The sequence below is a fragment of the Mytilus galloprovincialis genome, chromosome 3 (genome assembly GCF_965363235.1).
Source record: "Mytilus galloprovincialis chromosome 3, xbMytGall1.hap1.1, whole genome shotgun sequence".
Classification (NCBI taxonomy): Eukaryota; Metazoa; Mollusca; class Bivalvia; order Mytilida; family Mytilidae; genus Mytilus; species Mytilus galloprovincialis.
Genome location: NC_134840.1, coordinates 15,431,291 through 15,453,799, shown reverse-complemented (window position 1 = coordinate 15,453,799; position 22,509 = coordinate 15,431,291). Strand labels below are relative to the sequence as shown.

At 31.3% G+C, this 22,509-nt stretch overlaps 2 protein-coding genes across 4 annotated transcripts in view; one reads left to right on the top strand and one right to left on the bottom strand.

The window, feature by feature from the left end:
• Positions 1-5,073: 5,073 nt before the first annotated feature.
• Positions 5,074-7,280, bottom strand: LOC143067256 (RING-box protein 2-like). Its single transcript, XM_076240365.1, has 3 exons — positions 7,113-7,280; positions 6,333-6,380; positions 5,074-5,555 (listed from the first exon to the last, which is right to left on the bottom strand). Exons 1-3 carry the CDS (start codon positions 7,252-7,254, stop codon positions 5,437-5,439), a joined length of 309 nt encoding a protein of 102 aa, XP_076096480.1. The 5' UTR covers positions 7,255-7,280; the 3' UTR covers positions 5,074-5,436.
• A 6,257-nt stretch (positions 7,281-13,537) lies between these two features.
• LOC143067253 (tyrosine-protein kinase HTK16-like) overlaps positions 13,538-22,509 on the top strand; it is a 49,483-nt gene continuing 40,511 nt past the window's right edge. For all 3 annotated transcript variants that reach the window (XM_076240359.1, XM_076240361.1, XM_076240360.1), the window contains exons 1-2: positions 13,538-14,031; positions 22,309-22,473. In XM_076240359.1, the coding sequence (XP_076096474.1) occupies positions 13,830-14,031; positions 22,309-22,473 (367 nt within the window). In that variant the 5' untranslated portion in view covers positions 13,538-13,829. The remainder of the gene's footprint in view (positions 14,032-22,308; positions 22,474-22,509) is intronic.

Here is a 22,509-nt window from a genome sequence, read left to right as displayed (position 1 = left end):
ATGTTCAACATTGTATGCATTTTCTATAGGTTTGTAACCTCAGAGCTCGGGTTAGAACTAGATGTTCAACATGGTATTCATTTTCTATAGGCTTGTATCCTCAGAGCTCAGGTTAGAACTAGATGTTCAACATTGTATTCATTTTCTATAGGCTTGTATCCTCAGAGCTCAGGTTAGAACTAGATGTTCAACATGGTATTCATTTTCTATAGGCTTGTATCCTCAGAGCTCAGGTTAGAACTAGATGTTCAACATTGTATTCATTTTCTATAGGTTTGTATCCTCAGAGCTCAGGTTAGAACTAGATGTTCAACATTGTATTCATTTTCTATAGGCTTGTATCCTCAGAGCTCAGGTTAGAACTAGATGTTCAACATTGTATTCATTTTCTATAGGTTTGTATCCTCAGAGCTCAGGTTAGAACTAGATGTTCAACATGGTATTCATTTTCTATAGGCTTGTATCCTCAGAGCTCAGGTTAGAACTAGATGTTCAATATGGTATTCATTTTCTATAGGTTTGTATCCTGACAGAGCTCAGGTTAGAACTAGATGTTCAACATGGTATTCATTTTCTATAGGTTTGTATCCTCAGAGCTCAGGTTAGAACTAGATGTTCAATATGGTATTCATTTTCTATAGGTTTGTATCCTGACAGAGCTCAGGTTAGAACTAGATGTTCAACATGGTATTCATTTTCTATAGGTTTGTATCCTCAGAGCTCAGGTTAGAACTAGATGTTCAACATGGTATTCATTTTCTATAGGTTTGTATCCTCAGAGCTCAGGTTAGAACTAGATGTTCAACATGGTATTCATTTTCTATAGGCTTGTATCCTCAGAGCTCAGGTTAGAACTAGATGTTCAACATGGTATTCATTTTCTATAGGCTTGTATCCTCAGAGCTCAGGTTAGAACTAGATGTTCAACATTGTATTCATTCTCTATAGGTTTGTATCCTCAGAGCTCAGGTTAGAACTAGATGTTCAACATGGTATTCATTTTCTATAGGCTTGTATCCTCAGAGCTCAGGTTAGAACTAGATGTTCAACATGGTATTCATTTTCTATAGGCTTGTATGCAGACTTTTGTTAAACCATGGAATAAAATAACTTTGAAAATACAATGCTTCCTTCATTCAAGAAAATAAAATGAATTCACAGTATTTTTAAAAAATGGCATGATATGAAGAAGGAAGGTGTGAATATAGTAACAAGAAAATCGTTTGATTTTGTCTATCAATTACAGTGACCTGAGAATCTAGTTGAGAGTTCATCAACAATTCATGATGGCAGTTTCCTCTTAGTTTCTTAATGACAAGTCAAGTGTTTTCTTGAGAGGAAGTCTGAACACAAGATGTGACCAATGACAGCTTGAGTGATGAGGTAATTTATGAATCCTATGTCTGTTTTCACCCAGACGACAACGCCAACATCATACCAATATACGACCGCAAAATTTTTGCGGTCGTATAAAAAGGTATGTTTTTCAGATATAATATGCATGATATGCAACGTCAGCTGTATTTTGTTTATAGAATGATTGCTTGTGCATTGTCTGGCTTCATTCTCATGGTTGTGTATAATATTCAATTTTCAAGGGAAATCGGTTTATCGTAGATACAGATCAACAAAATTTGGTGTATGGAATAACTGGTGCTGGGTGACTGGCAGGGTTTATCTGACCTTGAACTCATTTTCATAGTTCATTGGCAATGTAAAATGTTTGCAGTTAGTTCTGTTCCACAAAAAGGTCAACATGTGTGGAATAATTGTATGGAGTACAAATGGATCTGTCAGTTCATCCGACCTTTACCTTTAGGACATTCAGTATAAATCAAAATATAAACTGTAAAGCAGGTGAGACATTTAAGCATGTTCTTCAATGTTTAAAACAAAACAGTTACCACACTTAGTTTTCTAAATGTTCACCTACCTACCTGTGTTTGTTGAAGGTTTGTTTCTTTTAAAGTTCAAACAACTCGAATCTTTCTGGTTCCCAGAAAATTAATATGTTGATCCAATTTATCTCGCATATGTGTCTAACAATGAAATAAGTCAATAACACTTCTTGATTATTCCTAATGTATGAAGTTCTTGGTTCAATGACTATTCATGTATGACGTATTAACAGACAAACTTCTGTCATTAGAAGTGATAAACCAGATGCTTCGCAGGGCGTAGCTTTATACGACCGCAGAGGTTGAACCCTGAACGGTTGGGGCAAGTATGGACACAACATTCAAGCTGGATTCAGCTCTAAATTTGGATTGTGATTAAATAGTTGACACAGCATAGGTTTCTGACACAGAATGAATGTGTTCTAATGAACTTAAAATTTTTGTTTTCTCTTAGAGCAATTCACTATGCTGTTGAATATTAATCCTCTCAAAAAAATGTTTGAAGAAATTTTCTTTTTTATTTATGAAATTTCAAATGAGAAAAATTGAACACAATTTTTTTAATCACATCCCCCTTTCCCTTATTCCAAAACTAATCTCAATTAAAATTTCTAATGGAGTTTGCAACAATAACTACTCATTTAAATACATCATAAAATATTAAGATGTAAAAAAACTGCTTGTTATCACTGAATGGTAAAGATTATTTTAATTTATCAGTTGGTAGTAAAAAGTGAATATACATTGTATATTGTATATAACAAAGATTTAAGTTGATTCTGGACAAAGAAAGATAACTCCAATTAAAAAAAAATCTTGCTATTGCACAATATTTTGCAATTAGATATTTCTTGCTTACTATTCTGGACAAAGAAAGATAACTCTAATTAAAAAAAAATTTGCTATTTCACAATATTGTGCAATTAGATATTTCTTGCCATTGCGCAATACTGTGCAATTGAAAAGACTTGCTATTGCACAATACTTAATATAATAATTTTAGATCCTGATTTGGACCAACTTGAAAACTGGGCCCATAATAAAAAATCTAAGTACATTTTTGGATTCAGCATATCAAAGAACCCCAAGATTTCAATTTTTGTTAAAATCATACTAAGTTTAATTTTGGACCCTTTAGACTTTAGTGTAGACCAATTTGAAAACAGGACCAAAAATGAAGAATCTACATACACAGTTAGATTTGGTATATCAAAGAACCCAATTTATTCAATTTTTGATGAAATCAAACAAAGTTTAATTTTGGACCCCGATTTGGACCAACTTGAAAACTGGGCCAATAATCAAGAATCTAAGTACATTTTTAGATTCAGCATATCAAAGAACCTAACTGATTCATTTTTTGTCAAAATCAAACTAAGTTTAATTTTGGACCCTTTGGACCTTAATGTAGACCAATTTGAAAACGGGACCAAAAGTTAAGAATCTACATACACAGTCATGACAGTTAGATTCGGCATATCAAAGAACCCCAATTATTCAATTTTGATGAAATCAAACATAGTTTAATTTTGGACCCTTTGGGCCCCTTATTCTGTTGGGACCAAAACTCCCAAAATCAATACCAACCTTCCTTTTATGGTCATAAACCTTGTGTTTAAATTTCATAGATTTCTATTTACTTATATACTAACATTATGGTGCGAAAACCAAGAAAAATGCTTATTTGGGTCCCTTTTTGGCCCCTAATTCCTAAACTGTTGGGACCTAAACTCCCAAAATCAATACCAACCTTCCTTTTGTAGTCATTAACATTGTGTTTAAATTTCATTTATTTCTATTTACTTAAACTAAAGTTATTGTGCGAAAACCAAGAATAATGCTTATTTGGGCCCTTTTTTGGCCCCTAATTCCTAAACTGTTGAAACCAAAACTCCCAAAATCAATCCCAACCGTTCTTTTGTGGTCATAAACCTTGTGTCAAAATTTCATAGATTTCTATTAACTTAAACTAAAGTTATAGTGCGAAAACCAAGAAAATGCTTATTTGGGCCCTTTTTGGCCCCTAATTCCTAAAATGTTGGGACCAAAACTCCCAAAATCAATACCAACCTTCCTTTTGTGGTCATAAACCTTGTGTTAAAATTTCATAGATTTCCATTCACTTTTACTAAAGTTAGAGTGCGAAAACTAAAAGTATTCGGACGACGACGACGCCAACGTGATAGCAATATACGACGAAATTTTTTTCAAATTTTGCGGTCGTATAAAAATTGAACAAGGTGAGCCTACCATAAACAAGCTACCTACATTGTACATGATACTTTGTGAAAGTGAAGCTCAGTTTGATAAATTTAGATAATCAAGAAACAAAGGTTCAAACTCCCTTTGACAATTCCTAACATGGATTTGACTATTCTTATTATTTCAATTTGGTATTGTAGTTCCATGAATTCATGCTTTTGTTCACTCTTGTTCACTCTTGCCAGTCTTGGTTCACAACTTTTTGACATGGTCTTTCTTGAAGGAAAACCCAGGAAAGTGCTTCAGATAGACTTCAGTTGATACAGTGTTGTTCACAAACTCATAACAAAATTATATTTCGTTTAATTTGTTCCAATAAGGATCAATAATTTAATTTTGGATGTTACATGTCTTCTGATTGGCTTACATTATTTTGTTATCAGCCCAGACATAATTTAGTCATGTGACCATGACATCATCAATGTTTTTTCATGGTTTTTTACAGTTTAAAATGGAATTCAGAATTAAAATTATAAGAAATGACTAATATTTTTTCTGTCTATTCGAAATAACAAAAAATGTGGTGCACACTGTTAAATAACCCGCTACACACGTTATTCAGTGTGCACCAAATGTTTTATGTTATTTCTTCATAGACAGAAAAAATGTTATAGTCATTCCTTAAGGTGGTACCCAACACTTTTAACTAAAATTAATTTGGCTAATTTTCTTAAAATTTTGACAAAGTATTTACTTTGACCCTTTTACAAAAATATAAAAAATTCAAAAAATTTGAACCAACCGTTTTATCAGAAAAATTACACTGGTTATATAGCAGTTTGACAAAGACTTATTTTGATCACTGAGAAGCTTAATATTCTCTTAACAACACAACGTAATTAAAACGTTTATCTGATTTTACAGAGTTATCTCCCTGTAGTGTTATGTACCACCTTAAATAATACAAAGCAGATAAAAATATTACATTTTAATTTTCTTACTTCATACAAACAATAATAAATATATTCATCATACAAGATTAATGGGATACTTAAATACAATTCAGTTCAAATGCTATGAATGTCATTAGAAAGTCTCTTTAGAAAAATAAGTTTCATTGTCTTGGGTGCCTGGAAATATGTTGGATGATGGATAATAATAGTGGCATTATCTATGTCAACTCAGAACATGTGTTATTCTCTTCTCAAAAATCTGTAAAAGTTTATTATTCAAAGAATGAGTTATATCTGTAACTTCTTCATCCAGCAGATCAAGATTTATAAAGGTGAAGCTTCTTGTACATTAATGACAATACTGTTACGGTGATATCTACATCTTATTTTCCTATTCTTTGGACTTCCCAGTCTTGTTGACATAGTGGACATCTTTTGTTCTGTTGTACCCACAATGTCATACAGCATAGATGGAAGGAATGGTTACATTCTCCCCATACAACTGCAAAATAGAGAAAAGAATAACAAAACCAGATAGAAGATAGCAATTAATTTGTATTTTAAAAGTTATAACATATAGTTCACAACTTGTGATTTTGATTTATATAAAGGTATGTTTTTAATATATGTACATGTTTATTCCAAGATTAGTTGCAGAAAGATTTAAAAAAATTTGTTGGTTTTTTGACAGTAACATTGGAAGACCTTCTTTCAAAATCAGAATCAAATTTTTATTAACCAATAAAGTTAAGCCAAGAAAACTATGCTTATCATTAGGATCATAAAATTTACTGCAACATTAATGTACCTTGAAGAAGAAAGCTAAATAGATGTACAAAAATGTTTATAAATCGGCATACAATCCTAAAAAAGCCACCTTGTTTTTAAAAATAGACAACCCATGCCCACGTAGAAACTTAGCAAATTTCAATAATCATTGATAATGACAATTTAAAAGTTATGCGATTGTTAATTTTTATAACATATCACTAGCTCAGTTTTCTACATCAATATAAAGTGTGTTCAATTAGGAGACCAGCAACTATTTGACTTCAACTAGAGCTCATTGATCCAAAACAATTTATGTCTTTTTTTTAAAAGTTGTCCTTGTAGAAAAGAAATAATTCATCAGAGCTTGAATTTATTTTGTTTTAATCACGGATTAGCCATTTATGCAAAATATTATACCACAAGCAACAGAATAAATAAGAACTTAAATATTATATGCAATAACAGATGGTATAACTGGTTTTAAACTTGATAGTATTGCAGAACTTACCAACACAATCATCCTGTTTGTTTTCAGATTGGCATCTCAAACATGCATCTGGAAATACAAAATAAAATTTAATACATAGTCAGATATAGTCAGATGTGGTATGAGTGCCAATGAGACAACTCTCCATCCAAGTAACAATTCTTAAAAGTAAACCGTTATAGGCAAGGTACGGCCTTCAACAGGGAGCCATGCGGTCCATATTACATCACTGTAGGCCCAACCATGTCTAATATGTGTAGAACCCAAAACTGTATCATTTTGGATTCCATTTTCATAATTGCCAATCATCTCAATATTTTAATCAGAGTACTTGTAAGCATTGAAGGGTAAAGATAGCTTTAATGGTTGTCCAATTAGTTATAATTATGGAAAAAGAAGATAACTCCAACTTTAATGATTTGAACCGATATAACATGTAGAGAATGCCATTCTGTCCTATTTTGATTTAAATCCAGTCTAAACAAAAATACCCATCTATAGAGAGATAATTTTACCCCTCTATAGAAGGAGTATCCCTCTATACAGGTATAATCACCATATATATAGAGGGTTTGTTCCCAACCTGTTTATTCTTGATACCATAGTGATTAGTCCAGTAATCCCCTTTTCCCCCTAACAATATGTGAATATGGTTTGTTGAAGATTCTATCTGGTCGAAAATATCCGGATGTGTACTATATTTAAAAGAATTTGATTTATATTACAAATAAAAACAAAATTTTGTTGTTGTTGTGTCATATCAAAATATTGCGACTTTTCTGTCAGATATATGTATCCTACCCATGACTTGGACACGACATATTGCACAAGTATCACACTCAACATCCCAGCTCCACATAGCAACTAAATTCCATTTCTTAAGAGTGAACATTTTCTCTGGTTTCTTAGCAGTTTCGCGATCTACTTCCATTTCATCGGACATTTTATATTTTCTGTAAAGTGTTGATTTCGCGTTTTTTCTCGCAACCTGTATCTGTAAATGTATTTTATAACTTCTGCCACTCTAGGCACACCTCCACAGTCGGTGTATTCAATAAATCTCCACCAGTACAATAATACTATAATCTAGTAAACAGTTAAATTCGCTAAATATTCACTTTTCTTTCACCTCCATCAATATATATTTCAAATTGTTTTGTATTCTGTGACTTCTCTAAAGCTTTCGACAAAGTTTGGCATAGGGGCCTTATATGTAAAAAGAAAGCTTAAGGTATTGGCGGAGACGTATTGAATTGGTTTTAGGATTATCTACACGACAGAAAAAGAGAGTAGTATTACATAACTCGTCTTCTTCATTCTGTAATGTTTCAGCTGGTGTTCCCCAGGGATCAGTTCTGGGCCCTCTTCTCTTTGTATTATATATTAATGATATTGCTGATAAGCTTACTTCACTGTATCGGCTATTTGCTGAAGACACATCATTCAATTATTCTGGTAACGACGGAAAACTGTTATCGATCGTGACCTGAAAGAGCTGGATGTTTGGTCTTCTAAATGGCTAACAACAACAACAACAACAACAACAACAACAACAACAACAACAAATTTTAAGAGGGTTACACAGTTAGCTATATAACTAATCTTCCATGAGGCCCTCATCATGAAAAATCAAACAAAATGCAAACATATACATTGCATACACAGTGGCGGATGCAGGAATTTTCGAAAGGGGGGGTGCTAGCCCAGGGCAAAGGGGGGGTGCAAACATATGTCCCGATTCAAATGCATTGATCGGCCAAAATAAAGGGGGGGTGCGTACCCCCGGAACCCCCCCTCTGGATCCGCCACTGATACATTAGTATAAAAAGTCAAGTATGATAATAATGTTCAATACAACTTGATAAAATGTGATGAAAAAATAAACATGATGACATAATCAGTTTTTAATATTATTTATGTCATTTAACCCAGATAAAACCGAAATTAAGATTTTTTCAAATATTGAGACTCCAGACCTTAGCTACCTTTAAATTATATCTCATAAGCACCTGGGAGTTCATTTCAGTAGTAACGCAAAATGGAACAATCATATTGAAAGTATAATTACAAGTGTAAAGAAACACAAATATGTTTTACGTAAACTTAAATACCGATTATCTTGAAACAATTTAGAAAAAACTATACTTAGTTTTTATTCGACCCATTTTTGAATATGCCACGGTGTTGGTGTTAGTTTTGGTAACGTTAGTTTGACGTTATTTTTCTTGCATTGTATAAATAACGTCGTACGTTTTTTTCATTTCGTACAGCTCAATCATACAGCATAATTTATATGAGCGGTTTGCTTGACTTGCTACGTATAGAACCGAAATGCAAAAGCGGCACATATTTTTTTTAAGTACAGTTAAATTAAAACGGAAAAATAATATTCATTTGAATAAGTATCCCCTTGGAGCAAAGATATTTTCTCTTTCTTTTGATTGTAACAGGATATTTATGATTAATCCGTTTCCACTTTGAGGGTGCGAGTGCTTCCTTGTAGCCTTATCCTGCTCTTTTTAAAATCTAAAAGGGTGACTTTTATGTGCAAGAGATATTGCTCTCTCTTAACACGGTTTAGTCATTTATCACCCCCTTCAGACGGACTATCATGGTTTCACAAGACCATCATACTCGTAAATGTTGTCAAGGTCTTATTCTTTTATCCGCTTTTGATAATTTCCGAATAAAGATTTTATAAGTTGAATCGTTTGTCAAGTTTTACAGAACGTAACGTCAAAACAAGTAAAAAAGCATGGTGTGACATTATGACTAGACAAAAGTACTCGCTGACTGTGTCGTTAATACTTCCGACATGTGATCGAAAATGGGTTCAAAAAAATCCGTGAACAATAGATTTTAATGTTATATAGTATTGTTTGTGCTATTATTATTTCAAATTTTCCTCCCTCCAAAACTGTATAATATGACTTATCATACTTGTAACAAAAATGTAAAAAACGGCGTTTTGTGACATTTTGACTAGACAAAAACAAAAAGATCGCGTTTATTTGTTTTTCAATATTTTCTCTTAAAACTTCGACACAATTTTTTTTTATACACTTAAAAAAAAAGTTTTCTCGTTTGAATAAAATTTCATATCGTAGAAAAGACTGCAACTGCCTATTACTTTTCATAAGACACTTAACAAATACGCCAAAACGTCAGAAAACGGCGAGTGTGACATTTCAACGGATTTAATAAAATGAACAATTTAGGACATAATTTAAACAATACTTACTAATTGAAGACATAGCAAGTAGTATATTTATTGTATAATTTTGACACAGGAAGGATGGATATGTAAATTGTGGTTTGGATCTGCAGCATTCGTTCGAATTTTTAAGAACTCCAAAAAATATGCGAGATTTCGGTTTTGTGACAGAAATACAAATTTCAAAAAATCATTAATTCTGCCACGATCTTTTGAAATGTTGTGACAAAACTTTTTATTTTTTTCCTTATTATATACGGAATAAAAAGATATTTCATTTTCGGAATAATTTATTTGAGTTACCTTTTAAAATCACTCTTAACTTCACCCCTATCCATATTTTTTTTCGATTTTCGGCTTGACCACAAAACAAAGTGAACTTTTCGTCCTGGTCAGACGCGTTCAGTTAACGATGACGTCATAAATAAAACATACACCATTAACACCAAATACTACTCTTTCTAGGAGTACAATTTTTTTTTAATGAGTTCAAAAAATTACAAGAATAACTTCAAAGCAACGCTGATAATATGTCGCGGTGTTACTTGTCTACACGCTCAAAATCAGTGTTATTAGGGATCATTCGAGTAACAAAATGAATAAAAGTATTGATTTGAAGGCATATTCCATTTCTACTTTTAATTACGCACATTTTGATATATACATTTATATAGTTATCAATTCCGAAACTTCTAACAAATGCAATAAAGGCGAACTGGAAAGCAAAACCCGTATTATCTCCAACACCGTACGCGACGTCGGGATAATTGTGGAATTGGCTACTCACATAAATTAGAAAATTTGCAATTAGAGGCGGCAAGAATAGTAACAGGTACACCAATATTTACAAAAACTGAAACCTTATTTTCTGAGGTTGGCTGGGAATCTCTTTTTGAAAGAAGAAGGAGAAGAACATTACAGATGTTTTATAACATGATCCAAAAGCATGCACCAGAGTACCTATGTAATCTTGTACCTCCTTGTGTACAAAGTACAACCAACTATCCGTTGCGAAATGGTCATGATATTATTGTTCCATTTTGTAGACTTTCCCTTACTACTGAATCGTTTATTCCCTCTACAATACGTGAATGGAATAAACTTGATCCAAAAATTCGCAGTGTCGACTCTATTTCTAAATTCAAGAAAAAATTAAAAAACGATAGTCTATTGTGTAAAATTGAAACGTTTTTTTTGTACGGCCCAAGGAAATTAAATATTATCTTAACGCAATTGCGATGTTCCACTTCATTCTTAAACAACGACCTATTTAGAGCTAATATTATAAATGATCCTTCTTGCCATTGTGGGTCCGATATTGAGGATGTCTACCATTACTTCTTTGTTTGTCCAAAATACACATTATGTAGAATAACCTTATTCAATAGGCTTAACTGGCTTTCTGAAAACTTTGTTTTAGATACAAAACTTTTAATTTGCGGACGATTTAGCATGCACAAAAACTATGAATAATAATGCATTAACAAAATGCATACAAAACAATTGGTCATTAGAATGTCAACTAAACTCATTTAATATAATGCTTTTGCCAATACTTTTATATGGATCAGGAGTATTGAAATTCGGGATTTGATTGGTTGGTGTTTAGCGCCACTTTCAGAACTATTGTGCTATCTCTTGCTGGTTAATTTTTATTGGTGGAAAAAGTCGCAGAGACAGGAAAGAACCACTAACCTTCGACATATAACTTGGCTTGTAATCCTGCCATGAGCGGTATTATAACTCACAACCTCAGTATTGATGTACTCGTTTTCATACTGTGATTATATATTATAAAAATATTTGAGATAATTGTGATATGTACATTACATACAGTGCGGAGATTGCAGGCATTATTGAAAGACCAGTTTCAAAAAGAATGTTTTGCTTATATGCAGAACTTTTCAATTTCACGTCCTCTTTCCTTAGATAAAATAATATTTTAGAACATCAAAATTGGTTAACAAGTTGTTCTCCCGTTCTCTCACTATGACTATTCAGACATTTCCTTTGTCTCCTTTTCTTTGCAATGTATTTTGCCTTATTTTAACAACTGAGAACTTGTCATTGGAGAAACCTGGGACTATTTATTACACAACATATTAGTCCTAGGAGAAACCAATGAGGTTATATTATGAGATATAACCTTCTTTGAGAAACTAATCATGGCATGCTGATCTTTGTTTTCTTCTTCTTCAGTAAGTATCTGTTTAATAAAGTGTGGCAGTTAGGATTATTACGGCATTGGTATTTCCCTTGTTTAAAACTATAAATTTCATATTTCTTTATTTAATGGTATACATGAATCTTATTCAGGACATATTTGTTAAATTGCGATGATAGCTTTTAGTATTTGAATTCATTGGTTAAAGATATTTATTCATATTGTAAAATTGAATATTTGCATCGTTGCAAAACCTTTGATTACCTTCTTCGGAAGACCTATATATTTTAGATAAGTGATTTGAAATTATTAAGTTGAATCCTCTGAGGACTGACTTTCAGTCCAACCAAGGAAAGCCAAGCTTTCCAACTACCGTTAAGGTTAGTACATTAGCTACATGCCTCCATAGCCAAGGTCATTTGAAGTCATTGAATGCTCCATTTCTACATACATTTGTCTCTACATAATTAAAGTTGTACTTTGTTGATTAAATTATATATTGTTTTCACTGTTTTCGGTTTTCATTTACTTAGATATATTTTAGCGCATCACATTTGGCATCAGTCGTTTCCGTTCACATCAGTTTACGAACCAGATCCAGCTGTGGTCCGCATCCCCGAATCTTCAGCAGAATTGTTCCTGCTACAAAAGTAAAATTGACACTGTTGTTCACATTCATAACTTAACCATTTCTTATAGACCTAGTCTATATTTCAAGACAATAGTGCTTAATAGCAGATACACAATTGTGACCGGCTTTTGTAGCTGACTATGCATAAGCATAACAAAAGCATAATAGATTTATTTAAAGTCGTGTTTTTTTTTTATACATATAACAATACAACTATGTGGTATATGTGCTTTGTTCATTGTTGAAGACCGTAAGGTGACCTTCAGCTGTTAATGTACGTGTCATTTAATTTGTCTCTTGTTGAAAATTGTCTCATTGCCGAGATATTTAATACATTATTTGTGTATGTATTATGTGTCGGGATCACACCACATCTTCGTTTTTAAGTGCCAGTCTGCCTAACGAAATCAGGCAGTGGTGAAAACATGACCAAAAAATGCCACCCTATTTGACATCGATTTCAGTTCATAACATGTAGTTATGCACAAAATTAACATTCATTTCCATTTTCTGTTCTGGTAATAGAAGATGCAATTTGGTTGAAATGCACCGTAGAAATTAACGAATAAGGGGAGATAACTCTGTAATTTGCTATCATTCTAACCATTTTCTAACCAAGCTATTTGATATTACCAGACACACACAAACGAAAGAGTAATACTTTTTAACTCAGGATGATGGTTAGTATTAAATAGCATGATTAGCTCGGTGGGTTTTTTCTGATCATGTTTTAATTTTACCTAAATTGCCTGATTCTTACAAAGACTGGCACTTCATGATATCTTTTTTCTTTCTTTTTTTTTTACTACAAAAACCATTAGGCAAGTTATAGTTCTCATTGTATACTCTCACTGTCCATATTAATGATATGGTGCCAGAAATTAATAGTATTTTCAAAGGCTGACAATGAAAGTAGGAATAAACCTAATTCAGAAAGTACAGCATATATATGAATTAAAAGTTCGAGTTAACAAATTGAGTTATCCCTCTTTGTACGCTTTTATTCATTATTATAAATTATTAATAATTTTCAACTATTAAATTCAATATATATGTTTGTTAAATTATGTGTGTTTTTTTTTTGTATTGTATGAACTTTGTGATTTTATTCATGTGTATCTTAAAAGAGCCATTTAAAAGGGATAAAGAATTAATTTGTGTTTGTTTCAACTTTGTTAGTTTGATGTTAGAGGTAAATCAACACTTCATAATAAAAGTCATGATACAAAACTAATGTCGAGAACAAATGCAATCTTCGGAAAATTGTCAACAAAAGTTAATTTTATAGTAATGTCTATTATAGATAATGATGTTGTTTGGATTTAATTCAGGTATTGTATTTTAAAGATAAACAATAATACTGGTGTAAATGTGTTGAGGACAATTATATCACGTGACGAAAACACTACCCTACTATGAACACGGAAGTAAAAACTCCTGTGTAGAAAACAAGTGCAAAATGTGAAGTGTTTAGTAATATACAGTGAAAATCTATAGCTAGAAATCAAAATGAGCCACGAAGAGGAAAATGACACAATTTACGCCAATGAGGACATCACTAAAGTTGCAAATATCAGCAAACTCTTACAGAACTTTCACATTGACAAACTTTTAGAAAATGATAAAAAGGAAATAGAACGTCTTGATGAAAACGTTAAATGGTATCACAAGAAAATACCAAGAGATACAGCAGAGCAGCTGCTTAAGGAAGGTAATTTTTAAATTGACAATAAAATAAAAAGCATGCAGTGTGTATGAGGGTAGCGTCGACATCAAACGGTCATATTGGCTACCGTTAGCATCAAAATTGGTGAAAATTTGACTGTAATTTGTCAAAATTCTTATCGTGATTTGTCAGAGGTCTCAAGTAATTATCGTTACACTCATTTTTGGAAAAATTAAAGTGATTCATCACAATCATTCAATTTTTAAAAGAGCACATTTTATCGTCATGCACCAACATTTACCGTTAACATCATTTGGCAAGAGTTTTTGTATACAGGCACAGATTGGTGTGTACAGATGTACATGTACATGTAGGTCTGCAGACAAAATCTCATGAAAATAGAATGTACTAGGAACTAATCAAGTCTATTTGTATGAATTGTGCTACAAAATGTATAATTTTTTTAGCTTCAATAAGGTATCGCTTTGGGTCATGTAGGTCTTAAGGTTGTGTTTAAAAACTCCTCAATGTTTGAAAGCTTCTTATAAAGTACATGTAAATGTAGTCCAAGTAATTATGAAGTCTTGAAAGGCTATGATATTTTTTAAACTACTTATAAAGTTGAACACATTAAGACTATCTTCATTTTTGCTGTGATGCTTTTTTTTGCCTTTCAACATGCTCAAGACATAGGAATTATTTGGACTAGCATTAGACCAAACATTATCATTTCTGACACACATATTAAATCAGTCTTTGGAAACTGGGACATTACCATAGGAGTTGAAGCTAGAAATCACAGCTATTTATCAAAATGGAGATCATACACATGTGGTCAACAACAGGCCTGTCTCTCTACCCTCAGTATTATGTAAAACAATTGGAACATATCATCTACCGCCATTTAATTGATCATTTAGGAAAATCACATTTAGCTGCGAATTTCTGTGTTATTTTATTTCTTGTGAAGAGTTGTCTGATTGGTAATAATACATTTTTACCACATCTTTTTTTATATCAACCTGGTTTCAGATAACATCATACCTGTGAAATTCGATCAGTGAACTTTATAGAATCAGTCGCCCAATCATCTGTTATAAAAGAAGATGTTGATATGATTCTTAGATATTCATACATGTAGGCATTTGACACAGTCCCACATCAGCAACTTTTTCAGATGATGAGTTACTACAAAATCAATAAGTGTGTGTAGATGGTGAAATAAATTAAATGTAAGCAGCAGGCGGCAAGATCTTGCACAACTTGTAGAAAGGGCCAGACCCTGGCAGATGACATTTCATCCAGCAAATTAGTTAATCCTTATGCTGACCAGAAAAAGCAACCCTGTTGTTTGAAACAACAACATAATGGGGCATTACCTGGAAACAACTACATTGTATATACATGTAGCTGAATTAACATGAAAAGCTAATTAAACACTAAAATTATTAAGAAGGAACTCAATGTCCAATGATACAAAAGAGAATTTCCATACTAAAGGTTAGTTAGACCACACCTTGAGTATGCATCAGCATTATGAGATGTACAAAAAATGCTGAATTAAACAAATCTATAGGGTGCAAATATAAGCTGCCCAATTTGTAACAAAAAAATATTTCTTGGAACCAGGACCTGTTACTAACATCCTACAGACGCTTGTCTGGCTTATCCAGTAAAATGCAGAAAAGGAGTAAGGCTCATACTCCTGTATAAGTTCTTGCATGGAGAGGCATCTGTCACCATACCAGATTACATCAGAAAACAACCGTAACAACCAGGCAATATCAGAGACAGGTTTTCCAGAGTCAGGACACCAAGGGGTTCCTATTTATACAGCTTCATCCATAGAATGATTAATTGTTGACTGGAATCAACTACCTCAAAATCCTATCCAAGCCCCCACAATGGATGCCCTGAGGTCTGATTGTTCAAATTCTTGTTGTACAATGTAACTGCAGATGTCTAATTATAGATTAGGACTTTATACTTACCGAAGGGGCCAAAGGCACATCATCTGATCATCCAAAAAAGGGAAATTAACAATAGGGAAGGAAAGTTGTCTGTGCTGTCATAAATTTTTGTTTTGAATATATCTTGTGTGAAACTGAAACTGATATACATGTATATACTAGTTATCTAGAAAGGATATTTATTATGTTTATATTAGATTTATTTAATCCTTCATTACAGTTTGAATATTTCTGGGAAAGAATGTTACAGTAGAATTTTAAAAACATTGAAATGATACAATATAGTTGCACACATTTGAACATTTTCAAATTTCCACATCATCTGTCCATATGTGGATCCACTGTCTGTGTATAACCCTTCCCACATGTTGGTAGGAAGATTTTGTACATTTGTTGAGTCAGAATATGAAGACATATAATGTATGTACTTTTCTGTGTTGTATAACATTCTGTTCACATTCAATCCCCTTTCCTGTACATAGTTGCATAATTGTGATTTGCTAGTTTTCTACTTAAAAAGTTTTCTTTAATATACATATATAAGTACATTGGATCATATATTTGTTTTTAATTAAAGGTTGCTTATTTTAAGTTATATGTATTAATAGTGTTTAATGTCCTTCATGTTTTTTTCACCTTTGATGTGAAAGAGATCTACAATATTGTATCTCTATGACTTAGTGTACTTGTCATTTTAAAATACAGAGGATTAGGATAGTAAATTTATCTTTGAGAGTTAAAGTATAGTTATAAATAGAATAAGGAAGTCACGATCATTACCTAGATTATAAAATGTAAATTGAATTAAGATTTTAGCTGTGGTTATCAGTAATCTCTCCTTCTTGATGAAAACAAACTAAATGAGTGAACTTCAAATGATTTTAAATCTTTCATTTATAAACCACATCATAGAATACTATATAATAGAAACTGATGTATGTGTATTGATTAATGGTGTGTTGAAAATGAAAAACATTTTTAAAAGGAAATAATATTCTTTTCAAATGGAAAGAAAACCTTATTTTAGTCAAATATAGTATTCCCTGGCAGTGGGTACCACTGAGGTCTCTTTTTATTCAAAACATAATAAGTCAAAGTTCAGTATGGCTTGCCAGTACTTTATGTTTAAAAATGGGTAAAACCTAAACTAACCAATGAAAAAGATCATTTACTTATAATAGATGTAAACTTTTGAAAATATGAGAACACTTAACATTAAAGGCAACACCCTATAATTTCTTATCACATATATTTTTAAACTATATTAAGCTTAAATTCGAAAAACGTAATAACAAAATCACTGTATTATTTTTTCATCCACTAATTCTTTAGAAATATATAAGTTTCATTGTTCAATGAGGCTTTCTGGCACCCTTTTTGTCTTCAAAAAGAATTCTGTAAGAGTCCTTACTGAATAAATTATCTAACGAAATGAACCACAAGTATAATGTTATTTGTTTTCTACAGAGCTCTTTCAAACAGATAGATTTATCAAATTGTTATGGAAAATATCTCTTCAACATTCAAAAATACATTTGACAAAATCGGATAATATTAAAATAAAAGAATTGCTGGTTAGATATATTTCCCATGTACTTTAAGTATTTCTATATTTGACATACATTTGGAATTGATTTGAATTGAAGTACTTATATTGAAAAATGACTAACTATGCCGATGATATCATCTTCAGGAAATATTGGTCTAAATGCTCAAATAAGGTGACATAATTTCTGGTTTTTTTTTAGCTCGCTATAAATTATTTCAAGTCCTCCTTCATAAAATAAGTATTTAAGTATTGTATATTGTTTTTTAACAACAATAAGTTAAAATCTGTACCACTGTCTGTCTTTTAAATAGTTTTTTATATAATGAATCAAGCAATTAATAAACATGATAAATGTTAAGTGTTTAAAACTAATTCTAATTATTTTTAAAACATTTCAAATAAATAGTTTCAGCTTCTCTAATTAAGAGCATATATATATATAAAAAAGAAGATGTGGTATGATTCCCTGAATGAGACAACTCTCTTGAAGAAACCAAAATAACACAGAATTAATTAACAATTACAGGGCACTGTACAGCCTTCAACAATGAGCAAAGCCTCACTACAAACTCCTCAGAGTCTGAATTGACCAGTTTTTGTGCTCGACCAGTAAAATCGAGCACACATTTTACTCGACTAGTCTCGACATTGTCTCGACTGTACTAACTGTACTTAAGTGTACTCGACTAGGTCTCGACTTTACTTAATTAGTCTGATTCAGTACTTGATGATCTTTGTGTAGTCTGAAATGGTCTTGACCAAGGCTCGACCTGTCTCGACCTGTCTTGACTAGTCTCGACCTGTCTCGACTCAGTCTCGACTCAGTCTCAACCAGTCTCGACCTGTCTCGACTAGTCTTGACCTTCAAATTTAGTTTTGACTGGTGTAAATCAGCCCATCTAACTAAATTAAATATTGATCTTAAAAAATTCAAGCTTATTAGGTAGTTTGATTTATTGCTGTGAAATGAAAGAATTTAATTTTACAATATGTAAAAAAAAAATTATTATATAAAAATTCAGATAGGCATCTTTAATTTTTTTTATAACTTTTTCAAATCAACTTGGATTTTCATCAAACTATGCAGATATCTTAGATATATATCAAGCTTACTGAATCCCATTTCATTTAGTTTTTTGTTGTATTGCTGTAAAATTGAAGAATTAAAGTAATTTTTGTAAAAAAAGCTAGGATTTGCAATTCGGACAAAATAGAGATAGTACACTTTAATTTTTTAAATAACTTTTTCAAATCAACTTGGATATTCATCAAACTATGCAGCTATCTTACATATATATCAAGCTTACTGAATCCCATTTCATTTAGTTTTTTGTTGTATTGCTTTAAAATTTAAGAATTAAAGTAATCTTGGTATAAAAAGCTAGGATTTGCAATTCGGACAAAATAGAGATAGTACACTTTAATTTTTTTAATAACTTTTTCAAATCAACTTGGATTTGCATCAAACTATGCAGCTATCTTACATATATATCAAGCTTACTGAATCCCATTTCATTTAGTTTTTTGTTGTATTGCTTTAAAATTTAAGAATTAAAGTAATCTTGGTATAAAAAGCTAGGATTTGCAATTCGGACAAAATAGAGATAGTACACTTTAATTTTTTTAATAACATTTTCAAATCAATTTGGATTTGCATCAAACTATGCAGCTATCTTACATATATATCAAGCTTACTGAATCCCATTTCATTTAGTTTTTTGTTGCATTGCTGTAAAATTTATGAATTAAAGTAATCTTGGTAAAAAAAGCTAGGATTTGCAATTCGGACAAAATAGAGATAGTACACTTTAATTTTTTTAATAACTTTTTCAAATCAACTTGGATTTTCATCAAACTATGCAGCTATCTTAAATGTATACTAAGCTTACTAAATCCCAGGTCATTTTGTTTTTTGTTGTATTGCTGTCAAATTTAAGAATTAAATTAATCTAGGTCAAAAAAGCTAGAATTTGCAGTTCGAACAAAATAGAGATAGTACACTTTAATTTTTTTTATAACTTTTTAAATTCAACTTGGATTTTATTGAAACTATATAGCTACCTTGGTGATGTATTCTTCTTACTGAATCCCAGGTTGTTATAAAGTTTGTTGTATTGCTGTCAAATTTAAGAATTAATTTAATCTAGGTAAAAAAAGCTAGGATTTGCAGTTTTGACAAAATAGAGATGGTACACTTTAATTTCTTTCATAACTTTTTCAAATCAACTTAGATTTTCATCAAACTCTACAAATATCTTTGCAATATATTGATCTTACTGAATCATAGGTTGTTATTTTGTTTGGTGTATTTCTGTCAAATTTAAGAATTTAATTAACCTAGGTCAAAAAGCTACGATATTAGAAATATATCTTTTCTCATAATTTGGGAAAAAGTATACATAAAATATTAATATAATTCCTTTAATGTTTTATTCCTTTTGATATACACTATATAAATATATCAAAAAGGGATGAAACATTAGAAATTATTAAAATAGTTCTTCTGATTTGTGGTGATTTATAAAGCAATACCTTCTGCTTGGGGCAAACTTATTAAAAAGATCACATCTACCAGAGAGTTTTAAATTCTAAATAACATTTATTCAAAGTTGCAACATCCTGTTAAATCTAAATCGCAGGGCTTTTAATTAACTAGATAAGTAATACACGAGTTTAAGAAAAGTAGGGCTTTCTTTTTACCTGTAAAACTCACGTGTACTGATGTAATTAAATCATGTATAGTGTCATGTCATTAAATTTGACAAAAATATATTTTAAAACTTCATAACAACCTGGGATTTAGTAAGATCACCAAGGTAGCTATATAGTTTTAATAAAATCCAAGTTGATTTGAAAAAGTTATTAAAAAGCTTAAAGTGTACTATCTCTATTTTGTTCGAACTGCAAATTCTAGCTTTTTTGACCTAGATTAATTTAATTCTTAAATTTTACAGCAATACAACAAAAAACTAAATGAAATGGGATTCAGTAAGCTTGATATATATGTAAGATAGCTGCATAGTTTGATGCAAATCCAAGTTGATTTGAAAAAGTTATTAAAAAAATTAAAGTGTGCTATCTCTATTTTGTCCGAATTGCAAATCCTAGCTTTTTATACCAAGATTACTTTAATTCTTAAATTTTACAGCAATACAACAAAAAACTAAATGAAATGGGATTCAGTTAGCTTGATATATATGTAAGATAGCTGCATAGTTTGATGAAAATCCAAGTTGATTTGAAAAAGTTATTAAAAAAATTAAAGTGTACTATCTCTATTTTGTACGAATTGCAAATCCTAGCTTTTTATACCAAGATTACTTTAATTCTTAAATTTTACAGCAATACAACAAAAAACTAAATGAAATGGGATTCAGTAAGCTTGATATATATGTAAGATAGCTGCATAGTTTGATGAAAATCCAAGTTGATTTGAAAAAGTTATTAAAAAAATTAAAGTGTACTATCTGAATTTTTATATAATAATTTTTTTTTTACATATTGTAAAATTAAATTCTTTCATTTCACAGCAATAAATCAAACTACCTAATAAGCTTGAATTTTTTAAGATCAATATTTAATTTAGTTAGATGGGCTGATTTACACCAGTCAAAACTAAATTTGAAGGTCAAGACTAGTCGAGACAGGTCGAAACTGGTTGAGACTGAGTCGAGACAGGTCGAGACTAGTCAAGACAGGTCGAGACAGGTCGAGCCTTGGTCAAGACCATTTCAGACTACACAAAGATCATCAAGTACTGAATCAGACTAATTAAGTAAAGTCGAGACCTAGTCGAGTACACTTAAGTACAGTTAAGTACAGTCGAGACAATGTCGAGACTAGTCGAGTAAAATGTGTACTCGATTTTACTGGTCGAGCACAAAAACTGGTCAATGCAGACTCTGAGGAGTTTGTAGTGCCTGTACCGCATAGTCAGCTATTAAAGGTCCTGAAATGACAATGTAAAACAATTCAAAGGAGAAAACTAATGGCCTAATTTATGTAAAAGTTGAACAAGCATGTATGTTTCCATTTTAATACAAATTTTGTAAAATGGAACCATACCAAAATGAATGCTCTTAATTAGAGAAACTTAAACTATTAAGTCTAATGACATGACATGCCAATTATTATAAACTTGTTCTGTAAATATGGACCTGTTCAGATTATATTGACCGAGGACTTATTTTGAGTGTCTATATTATCTAACAGGTTCTGGTATAACATATTGATGGAATCCTTTATTTATATGCTAAATACAACTGTATCATGTAAGTGGAGTTCAATTTTCTTAATGTATAATTAACATTGTTTTTTGCAAGATTTTGAATTTTGACTGTCAAATTGAATAGAAACATAAGGTCCATAAATTTAAAAATAGAAACAAGGCTTCATGAACATGTAATACCCTTTGAATCATGTGATCATAATAACCAATGAAAAAAGAAGAATGATACACAATATATAATATATTATTATTCATGGATTTCATGGTAACTTGTGAACCTTGAATTTGGATGAACAATGAACTACAAGTTTTACATAATAATGTATGCAGACATTGTTTAAACCATGAATGAAGTATCTAGAAATGCAAGTTTTTCTCAATCCATGAAAATTAGTACCTACAACATTCATGAAGATCACAGTAATTAATCTTGCTTTTTTGGCTCATTATTAGAAAATAAAATAATATAAATGCAGACAATAATTTCTTAATTTAAAGTATATTGAAAAAAAATGTGTCTTTGCATGCTGCACAACTAATGTTAGAGAAATATATTTAATATAATATTTTTTTAGGTCTTGCCCATGCTAACATGGATGGTATGTTCTTGATAAGAGACAGCACCAGTTCCACACAAGACTATGTTGTTTCTGTCACACATAAGGGCAAGGTCTATCATTTCCAGATCAAAGAAATCTACAAAGGACATTACCAAATTGATGAAGGACCAATAGTTCATGGTAAGATTCTATCAGCAAGACAATATCTATAAACGG

Excerpts from the sequence above, each read along its gene's own strand:
- LOC143067256 (XM_076240365.1), bottom strand. The coding sequence starts at position 7,254 with ATGTCCGATGAAATGGAAGTAGATCGCGAAACTGCTAAGAAACCAGAG. Across the intron at positions 6,381-7,112 it reads ATGTCGTGTCCAAGTCATGG|ATGCATGTTTGAGATGCCAA; the intron begins GTAGGATACATA and ends TTGTATTTCCAG. Across the intron at positions 5,556-6,332 it reads CAAACAGGATGATTGTGTTG|TTGTATGGGGAGAATGTAAC; the intron begins GTAAGTTCTGCA and ends TCTATTTTGCAG.